The following is an 11,301-nucleotide window of genomic DNA, read 5'->3' as shown; positions in this document are numbered from 1 at the left end:
CCTTAAAGGGACCCTGAAGTGTAAAAACAAGATGCCCAATATCGTAAATAAGAGTAAGGTTGATGTAAATTCACCACTCACAGCAGCACCACTTTGCTCATTAACACAGAAAATGCTACAGGCGTTGAAACAGACATCGACGTTCCATACACCTTCTCGCATTACAGATTGCGACACAACCAATTACGGACACATGGTGGAACGGGATGGGTGAGCTTCTACAACCGCTATTTTGACCCGAAGCTGATGCAGGGACATGCAAACGCAATATAAATGTATACGGAAACTTTGACGGCGCACGTTCTTTCCAAATACACAAACCTCAGCTTGCAAAAGTTACGAAATAGGATGATTTATTGTTGGCGTAAACCGATCCTAAATTAATTTACCGAAGCTGCGGCTTCTTTGGAGCCCGAGGAAAGAGGGCCTGACAAATATTGAACACAGAGCTAGGTAGAATACACTTCGATTCTGCAAAACTCGAAACGGAACTTGGGGGATTTCGGTGACAGAAAGACTGAGGTGAAACAGAGAACTTCAGGGGGGAGAAGCACTGTTCAAGCGTTTTTCAGTTGACCGTTCTATTCTGATAAAGCCGCCTGCCGCAACAGAGCATTGTAGGATCAAGCTTATGTAGGAAAGCACCCTTCCCAGCTACGAACACCGTTGGCCCAGGCCTGACATCTAAACATTGCTTATCGCGAAGCAAAATTTAGAAGCAAAACACGTATAATACGCTGTTGGTAGTAACACTGGCGACGTCACACAATACCGTGGTTTGGGTAGCTGAGGTCTATTTTTCAACTGCTTTCCAACTAACCAGACGACATAATCCGCTTGGTTCAAGGGTGAAAAGGTAAGTTGGAGCTCGTGGAAATTAAAAAAAAAATACCAGTCATACCATACAGACACGTTTTGTGTAACGAAACTACGATCACCAGGATGAAGGTCTCTACGCGATTTAGAAAATCTCTGAGCGAGCCCTAGATGGTTCTTGTTAATTATTTGAGCCCTGATTTTTTTATTTTATGAAAAACAATGTTTTCTGAGCATTTTTCTATAGTTTAGGGTTTCATTAGCCCACAAACAAGAAATAGAGCTGGTAGTCAAAGAAATAACTGAATAATTATAAGGCAAATATTTATTTATTGATATTTTTTTATTCAGGTACACCCTGAGGAGGGTATTACATAGGGGGAGCATTCATATAGAAACAAACAAAAAACATGAATGCGTGCTAACAAAATCACAAATAATAAATGTAGAAAACACAAGAAATAAGAACTTGTCAAACACGTAATCAAAAAACACACAATCACAAATCACATAACTACAGAGAAAGAAAAAGAAAACCATACGTAAGCAAGCAAAACACAATTAGGTCGCTTCATTCTTTAACACGTCTTGAAATTTCGTTATGTTAGCTTCAGTGGCAATATGCTGTGGCGGGTTGTTCCATTCTATTATTGAGCGTGGAATGAATGAGCGTGGGAACGCAAATTAATGGCAAGTGATACGCTTTACTTTGCAAGAATGAACGCGCCGTGGAAATGTATCAGCGGGTGAGTGAAAGAAGTCGTCGCGAAGGCGCTCATGGTTGTACAATTTATGAAGAAGGGTTAGGCGAGCATGTTAGCGGCGAAGCGATTATTTTTTCAAGGCAGTGACCCTTTCCTATGGTCAATAATCGGAAAAAATAAAACGAACAGCATTGTTTTGCAGGTATTCAATATCGTGTATAATGTATTCCTGACTTGGATCCCAGATGGCATATGCATATTCAATTTTAGGGCGGATGAGAGTGAGGTATGCTAGTTTTCTCATGTGTGATGCTGCCTGCTTTAGGTTATGTTTTATTACGCCTAGTGTACGATTGGCAGATGCGAGTGCCTGATTTATATGGTTATGCCATGTTAAACTTGACTGAAAATGCACTTCAAGGTACTTGAAAGTAGGAACTAGCTCCACTGTAGGGTTGTTTAGCAAATGTGTATTTGAAATTCTAAGTGAGGAATGTTTGAATGACATGCACTTTGTTTTAGAAAGGTTAAGAGTCATTAGCCAATCATAACACTATGAGTTTATTGTGTTCATATCAGTCTGAAGAGCCGGGCGGTCAGCATTACTGGAAATGTTACTATATATTACGCAATGCTCGGCAAAGAGCCTTATTCTAGATGTTACGCCATTAGGTAAGCCATTAATATAAACTACAAAGAACAAAGGGCCAATCACACTGCACTGGGGCACCCTAGACGTCACTTGCACGAACGACGAATTTGAGCTGTTAACGGATTCAAACTGAGTTTGAAAGGAAAGAAAATCTGTTATCCATTCAATAACGTTAGTATGAATATTAAAACGTCCTAGATTGAATAGAAGTCGGTGGTGAGGAACACGGTCGAAAGCTTTAAAAAAAAAAGGGCCCATCTCCCCGCGAGGGGGACTCCAGTAAATGCGTCGCATAGGGGGTGGGTGTATTGCGTTAACGTTTAGTGTTTGGGGAGTTGGTGGTAGTGAATGCGTTGTATCAGCAGCTTCTTGACGTAGTTTGAATGAGTCAAGGATATAAGGCGCGTTCGTAGCCTTTCAATCTGTGTCGGCTTTGTGGCGCAGTGGGTAGAGCACCATGTACCTTGCGTTCCGCCCGCAGGGTCGTGGGATCGAAACCAGGCGCCAGTAAGTATTATTTTTTTATATAGTGTAGGGGGAGGGGTGCGGACCTGTTGTTGAGAGCGAGGAGGGTAGCGTGATGCGGGAGAGGAGGAGAGGGGGGAGAGGGCGCGCCTGCGCGCTGAGCTGTTGCGGACGCACGGCGGACGCTACATGTGCGTTAAAGAAATGCTCTGCATTTAAAACACGCGAAGAGCAGCGGAGAGCAGGCGAGGAGGAGTGGGGGAGAGGGCGCACCTGGAACGGCTGTTGCGGACGCCGAGGCACGCCAACGCCGACAACGCCGGGTGACATCGTGAGTTAAAGAAATGCTCTGCATTTAAAATAAAAAATGGCATCAACCTGATTACTGGCGTCAAGAGATTAGTAAAAATCATGAGTAAAGCCAGCGAGCTGTGTGTCACATGAGTTACCCCTACGTAAACCGTGCTGATATTTGTAAATAATGTTGCGTTTTTACGCAACATTATTTACGGAATGTATGATATGATATGCGGATTACGGAATGTATGATATGTTCTAATTGTTCACAAATAGTCTTATTAATGAAATGGGCGGGTAGTTTAACGGTGATGTGCGATCGCCTGATTTGAAAAATGGGACGACTTTAGCAATGCGCCAGTCATCAGGAATTTAACCATGCGATAATGGCGGTAAAAAAAGCGCTGTTAAAATTACAGACATGCTGCACGATGTATTTCCAAGAAGTTGGTTGTTTAATCATAAATTATCGAATGACGAAGAAATTTTTAGTTTGTTGAATAGCAAGTAAGTACTGGCTTCTTGAATTATCATTTCTGGCACAGGGTTATCTGGTGGTGTACTTGAAGTAAAAGCAGGCGACAGACAGGCGTCTTCCCGAGTAAACACCGACGAGTGGGCATCGTTTAAAAGCTGCGCACACTCAGATTCTGAAATTTTTGCACCATTGGAACCTCTAAGGAAGATATCGGGATTGTATTTTGGTTTAATTACTGGCCAGAATTTTCGGGGGTTATTCAAGCGCATGGAAGACAAGTCATCATTATAAAAATTACGGCAGGTGGTTTTCAGTAGGGACGAGTATCCTGTTTCACATTTTTGCACTTAATCCAGGATGGTGAAAGTCGGTGTTTATCAAATAATCTGCAAAGTGTTTTTTTTTTTCTTTTTATTATTAAGGCATTGAAGCTGTCGGTTAAACCAAGAAGTGTTATTGTTTGTTTTCATGCCTATTGTAGGGACAAATTTGCTTACGAGACTAGTTGAAGCGTATTTCAAAAGAACCCAGTTTCCTTCTACAGTGCGACTTCAGTAATTTTCAAAAAACCGTTCCCTAAAAATGGACAACTCGGAATTAATGGCACCAAAATTTGCTCTGTTATAACAAGCTACTTTCTTATTGACAACTTTTTTAGTCGCTGTATAAATAATCTCTCCGGTGATGACGTTGTGATCAGAAAGCCCATTAGATGACTTGTGTCTGAGCAAATGTGTGGATCATTCGTCGAAATAAGGTCTGATATGTTAGAGGTAGGACCAGCACGCTGCGTGGGCTGGGTGACTGTTTGTGTTAACGTGTGATCAAGACATGTCTGCAGGAATGAATACGCTTCCTTGTCACTTGAAGTAACTGATAGTGATGACCATTTGATATTACGAAACTTAAAATCACCAAAGATATTTAGTGAGCACTTTGAATACCGAGTATACACTTCACTCTAACTACAATTAAACTCGGCAGAAAAAAACATCATTCATATCAGGCGGGCGATAAACGGCACCGACTACACCGTCATTAGTTTTACATTTCAACGAAGCCCATGCGCATTTCAAAAAGGAAGTTATATTTAAAAGAACAAGAATTTACCTATCAGTACACCACCACCTTTGCGATGTTTTCTGTCGCAACGAAAAATGTAAAAAGTTGTACTAGAGACAAAAATATTGACGTCAGAAACAGTATCATTAAGCCAAGTCTGTGTCAAAATATTTAATGACGAGGAACTTGAGTCAGCAAGCGATGAGAGCGCAGCATTATGGGAAATTACGCTCCTAATATTAGTGTAGAGGAACGAAAGACTGTTAACTGAGCTAGTCTGCTTCGCCACTGCGAAGCAGGAGGTGTTTGGAAGACCGGAACAAGCAGAGCTGATGTGTCATGGCACAACTTCTGGCTCGGGTGAAGCATTCGCCTCCGGAGCGACAGGTTGAGATGCACATATTGCACGATTTGCCGCTGCATCCCATACATAAACAGTGTCATTCACCATCAGCTGGTTGAACACGAGGCGCACGCGGTCACCTTGTTTTTTTATCGCTCGCGAAAACGATGTTTTTCACGCGCAGCCGCAGAAAAATCGAATTGAATACTAAACGTTTTGTTGCCAACATTGTCACCCATTCTTGCAGCTGGCTCGAAGATACGCAGTATTCTACAAGTTCTGGTGAGATTCTATTAGAATCAGCGCTCCATTGACATTCATGTAGCACGAGTGCCACTCTAATCCAGCCCAGAAGCAGGAGACCTAAGATGACCTGCGACAGCGCCTGTACAAACGTAAAGGGTGAGCGTGGCGTGCCGAGTGCAGTAGCGCGGCCCCCGCAATTAATTGGGATATCTGGGAAATAATTCAAAATTGTATGTTGAGCAGAAACACCTGTTTTGCCTGTTTTCGTAATGTTTATGATCACATGAGCCGGCGAACAAAAAAATGAGCTTCGTAGTGCGCCTATTTATAAATATACAACCTTTGGAATAAAACTAGGCCCTCCGGTTTTTCAGCCTCAAAGTCGTAGTTTTGTCTTTACCGGAGCTGCTTCTTTTTAGATTCCATCTTCCGCCACAGCGCCAAAACGCCACAACGGCGATGTCCATCACAATAGGCATCTTTATATTTTCCCGAAAACTAGCTGTTTTGGTTTCGTTTTCTAAGAAATGTCTGAACATTTATGCGGCAGCATCACCTCACACCTCTAGGGCCAAAAGGGTTCATCTTTCAGTTTCTGTTTTTATGGGCAACTGATAATTTATCACAATCAAAGAGTTACCTTTTTTTTCAGGGGGTGAAAATTTCTTAGACGGCAAGGAAGTTGATGGTGCACATTCACAAAGTAACATCATCGTCGCCGTCGTCGTCGACCGTGACTCAGCCGTGAGAAGTAGATGAAGAACTAACAACAGCCATGGAATTCAGTGCGCTTCCAGAGGAGCTCATCTTCAAAGTATTTTCTTATCTCTTGCACCGTTCTCTGCTAGCTGCCTCACAAGTCTCCAAAAAATGGAAAAAGGTGGCTTTCGACCCTTTGCTATGGACCGAGATCACAATCGACGCAAGTATTGAGAGCCCCACGATGCATGTTGGAGCGATCCTCCGACGGGCAACCATGCTTCGGAGGCTTGACATCTCAAGAAGTTCCCTCAACCTAGGCGAAGTGGCGTCCGCGACTCCTTCTTTCCGGCATCTAAATGAGCTGGCCATCCACAGCAGTATGCTGTCGCATCCGGCTGTGCCGCAGATCCTGCAGAGCTGTGAGTCCCTTACATCACTTGTGCTTCGTGGGCGATGCGCCCTCTCGGAAGAAAACATCCAAGTCCTGGAGAACCTGCCTGGTCTGAAATCTCTGGACGTGTCCGAAGAAGTGAGAATGTGCGATGAAATTATTCGACGCATATGCTTAAGCTGTCCGCGTCTGGAGGAACTGAAGGTAAACACGAAGTCTGTACGTGTTTCTGGGGCCTGGAGTTCTTTCTTGCGCCTCAAGCGCCTCTCCGTGACCACTTCCCTTACAAATGCACTGCTATCCTGCTCCCGCTACTGCCCGAATCTCGAGTCACTTGAGATCGAAGACGTGGTCAACGTGAACAGAATCAGCGTATTCCAAGCTCTCCAAGGGTTCCCGAAGCTAAAAAGCGTGGCAGTGAGCGGTTACCCTGGCACCGGCTGGTTCAACCCCAATTTTCTTTCTCCAATGCCACTAGAATGCATCGATACTCCCGGGCTTGCCATTAAAAAAGAGCAACTTGATTTTCTGAAGCAAAGCTGCCGGGAGTATCTCCGTAAACTCAGGTTTCACGCCTGTCCAGACAGATGTTTCGAACTGAGGGCGCTGTCTTCCTTCACCAACCTGGAGAGCATTAGCGTCAGCGGCTTGAGTGGCAGCGACATCGTCCTTTCAGAGCTGTGCACCTTCCCCAATTTGGTTCGCGCTAAGCTTGTTGTCGAGGGAGAGATTACTCGGGCAGTGGAACAGCTGGCGTCCATCGTGGATATTCACGACACATCGAGGTGGGGCGGCACGCGATTGGTGGTGAACCTGATCTGTGCACCCGAAGCTGTCCAGGAGGAAATTACTCAGGCGGTCCGTCACTTCAAAGAGTTCCTGTCCCAGTCCACACGTCTGTGCGAGCCTCATATTCGTCGCCTTGAAGAACAGTGCAGCCGTTCTGGGAATGTCGGCTGGTCAGCGCTGAATACGTCGTTTCCAGCTAGAAGTCGTACGTTGAAATACCTTGTGCTGGAACTCATTGGTGACATGAAATATGCGAGTGGTGACGGCAACTGGATGAGTTAGGTCCCTGAGTAAAATCGGCTGCCGCAACGACACTACTTGTTAGAAATTTTGTAGCTGCCAAAGTACCCTGTCAAATTCACATTTTGATTCAAAAACCTGCCATAGACTTTGGTTATCGGGACAATTACCAGCACAAGTGACTTCCTTAGCGGTTTTTTTTTTCAGTTTCTGTGGGTTTCTTTACCGCTCGGAACTTTTTGTGAATAAACAGCCTTCCTGAGACACGTTCTTCAAGTGATGATTTCAATGCGTTTGTCGAGACCAAAAGGTGACAAATATTCTCGAGACGCCTAAGCCTACTTATGTGATTTTGAGGCGAAAGCCTTCCCTATAGTATTCTGACTGGTGCATTTTGTATACACTGCCACACATTGACAGAGCAGCCAGGCTATTTTACTGTCCATGTGCCATCTTTATGCACATTATTTCGTCCATATTTATCTTCATTCACCTTAACTTATTCCCTCTCAATTCACCCTCAACTACAATACCCCATCTTAGCCCCGTAGTACCACCGTAATCAACCGTGATCTACTTCAATTTCTCTAATCCACCTTAATTTATTATATTTCTTTTTATTCAACCTTCATCAATCTGAACGTACCTTAATCCTTTAGCTCTCCTAATTTATCTTAATCCCGAAATGAATCCACCTTCATCCGTAATGATTATTCTGTTTATATTAGCTCTTTTTGACGATAATCTCAAAAAGCTCCCTCAAAAAGCTCCCTCAAAGCTCCCTTTCATCCTCCATCAGAATTGGAGGATGAAAAGGCTCTTTTACTATATTCAAAGCTATCTGCAATGTTTTCTGCAACCTACATAGCTACATTTTTTGCAAGTACTGTTCGCTTGCGATTTTCAGCGTTCCGCCGGAAATTATACTTGTCATAATTTGGTGGGGTTTTATTCCTACCAGAGTTAAATGGCACCTGCTGCTCCCCACCATCTGTATTTTTGAGGATGATAGTCTTTCTTGGGTTCATTAAACGCGGAAATTTCGGTCTCTCTGTATGTATGTTTGTCTGCCTGTCCCTCGAATCGGCCGCCCGGCCAAAGTATTTGACGCGCCGACGCAACGCAGGCGATGAGGCACGCCGTAGTGGAGGGCTCCAGAAAAATTTTTATCACCTGGGGAACTTTAACGTGCTCCGAAATCTCGTACACACGGGCGCTTTTCTTTCCGTCTCCATCAGAAAGCGGCGGCCGCCGCCGGGTCCGGCCAAAGTTAATGCAGAGGTTGAACGATACGCTTACAGGTAGCATTTTATAAACGTGTTGTTGATTAACGTGTTATGGCTGTGATGATCAGCTCGCATCATACACTCGCGGGTACTATACCCGGTTACAACTTGAGAACGGCAACGATGATGATGATGATTGCTATTGGTTTCCCCTTTGAAGCGGGGTGATGACATGTCATCTTACCAAAAAGGACTAATATAACCATGTTTTACACTCTTGGTTTAATACTAGCGCTAACGGAAGTTGCCACTAGTACTAACGGAAGTTGCCACGGAATACTGACGGAAGTTGCCACTGTGCCTCGTCACCGCAGACGGATGTTATTCCGCGCGGCGCAAGTAGTGCGACGGAAAACAAGCGCTAAATAAAAACACAGGACGACGAGCGCTTGTCCCGTCCACTCCTCGTCCTGTGTTTTTATTTAGCACTTGTTTTCCGTCTGACGATGAACCAACACGCCCAAACTTTTTCCCTTCTGCAAATAGTGCGTTACTGGGAATATATTGAACGCCGCAAGAGCCGTTTTAGTTATTTTTGGATTTATAATGCTTATCAACTACTGCAGCGACGACAAATGAACTGCGGGAGTAAAGGCAGACGATACCACGCATTCATAGCAGTCTCCTTTCAATACGCGCGCGCACGTTGACATCCGGGTCCGTCGCTTAGGCGGAGTGATACCGTACATGAGCTACTGCCGTTCTTAACTTGTTCCCGAGTATACAAACGTATTGGGGGCCGTAAATTCCACGGATGTGTCAGTCCTCTCTGGTTACAAACTCCCCCGCGCTTGCACCACGGGTCAGGCCCAGGGTTTTTTTTTTTTTTTTTCCTTTGTCCCCAGAGGAGGCATTCGCCTCAATTTTCGTCCACTCGAGCGGTAGGATTTTTTTATCTACGCCCTCGCGTTTCGCAATCCCGTCGTCGCCCAAGAGATCGCCTTCGCTTCGGCGCTTTCTGGGGAAAAAACAGTGCCTTGGCACCCTGAGTGGATTGCCTTGGCTAGCCGAAGCTCCAGGCCGTAATACGCGACACTACTGGCAGCGGTAACTCGATCCAAGGGCGAGCTCCCGCGCAAGCAGGTGCCATGCCCGCTCCTACCCCACTCCCCGTGCATCGGCAGGAATTCAGGGAAGACAGGTGGCTGACCCCCACGGCGAACGTCCATCGGTATTCCGCAGCCTCTTCGGTTCAGAAATCTCCGTCCATATTCCGAAATTTATGGGTTTTAAGGAGTTTTTGGTGCACGTACATATCGGTTTTTTATTTTGTTTTTGTTTTGATTTGTTTTTGTACAGAATCTCCAGGTCCTATTTTTTAAAGCGGGCAGCGGTGCTCTTATTGTGATTATTTGTTACGCCTACTTATGAATCCGCATACTTCTCAACAGATTTATCTTGCAAATATTTGTAAAGGGTAGTTCTTCAATCCTCTCTCATTGATTTAGTTTTCTCACAAATGTCATTTGAATTGATTATTCAATTACTTAAAGTCATTCTTTTAATTTTGTTTTCTGAGTAGCGAAGTTCTTTGTCACAAAAGTACCGAATGTGAGCTCCAGAGATACCAATGATCCGCGATCCAACGTCGCTCATATTCAGGGACGCTGCTTTGACTTTCATGCTGCTGAAAATATGTGTTACGCACTAAGCGCTCGTCCGCACTGTAAAGCAAAGTAAACACCTGAGCCCACGAAGATAGGTTTAACACTGCAGTTAGAAACAAATTATCAGTCGGAATAGTAGCGCTAAAGTGTTACACTTTGGGTTGTTTACTCACATTCTTCCACGCTATCTGAGTTGCAGGGGCTCATGATAACCTCCAGCATGGCGGCTGCAGTCGGCACTTGTTCTTTTTTTTTTTTTACACTGTGTATAACGTCGCCCCGTCACCTGCTTCTGAGAACATCATTTTAATGGGTGATATTGTGCGGCTTAAAAAAGTACTGATAATGGGGAGCTGCAGGTAACATTGGCCTCAGATAACATCGCGACCATAGTATGGCAATTATACTCTGCGGCAAAATGCTAAGAATCCCAAATGAGCAGTCCTTGCGAAGATGAATATCTGTATGTATGCTGCAGAAAACATTGCACAGTGCTTTCAACGTCATTACGCAGCATTTCCAACTTTTGATTCACAAACACGATAAACCCGCCGCAGTTGCTGCTCACCACGAATAAGTCGGGGCGGAAGCGTGCGGCAAGATACAATAGGTGCCTTCCGTAATGCATTGCTAATACAGTCGAACCTCGTTATAAAAAAGTAGTATCGGGACGGCAAATTAGTTCTTTAAAAACCGATATTCGTTGTAACAGTAGAGATAAAAATCGGTGGTAACGAATCGACACTCTGGCTCGCGCAAAAATACTTGACACAAAACTGCATTTTTTATGCTTCCAACCCACTATAAACAAGGTCCCCCTTACCTTTCTCCTTGTTGCATTTCAAGCTGAATGAGCCGGAAGATGGGCACGTGAGATCACAACAAAACAAGGTTCACTTGACAAAACAGGCCTGAGTATTTATTTATTTGATGAAGGATGCGATCTTCATCTGATGGCTACTCACAGCACTGAGCAGGGTGGAGTGCTCCGCAATGTTCACGAACAAAAGGGCCTTTATACTTCTGCAGTTTCGGATCCCGAGGGTTTTTGGTTTTTTCCAAGAAGCTTCTCAGCCTCCTGGACAGATATGTTTTTTTTTGTTATAACCGATATCGCGCGCAGCTCACGGTTTCAGTTTCGTTATAAAAGAATAAGTGTCATTGAAATAATGCGCGACCCACCAAAGATTGTATTAAGTTCGCTATAGCCGATAATTCGCTGT

The 11,301-nt window shown here is 44.4% G+C and overlaps 1 protein-coding gene across 1 annotated transcript; it reads left to right on the top strand.

Annotated features, from left to right (window-relative positions):
- The first annotated feature begins 5,838 nt into the window (after positions 1–5,838).
- On the top strand, positions 5,839–7,227 carry LOC144146388 (F-box/LRR-repeat protein 12-like). The gene has a single exon (XM_077678343.1). It carries the CDS (start codon positions 5,839–5,841, stop codon positions 7,225–7,227), a length of 1,389 nt encoding a protein of 462 aa, XP_077534469.1.
- Positions 7,228–11,301: the final 4,074 nt, after the last annotated feature.

The sequence above is a fragment of the Haemaphysalis longicornis genome, unplaced genomic scaffold (assembly GCF_048455015.1).
Source record: "Haemaphysalis longicornis isolate Haplotype H1 unplaced genomic scaffold, Haemaphysalis longicornis Haplotype H1 scaffold_7, whole genome shotgun sequence".
NCBI classification, from domain to species: Eukaryota; Metazoa; Arthropoda; class Arachnida; order Ixodida; family Ixodidae; genus Haemaphysalis; species Haemaphysalis longicornis.
This window is presented reverse-complemented; position numbering and strand designations above follow the sequence as displayed.

Coding starts and splice junctions, on each gene's coding strand:
- LOC144146388 (XM_077678343.1), top strand. CDS start 5,839: ATGGAATTCAGTGCGCTTCCAGAGGAGCTCATCTTCAAAGTATTTTCT.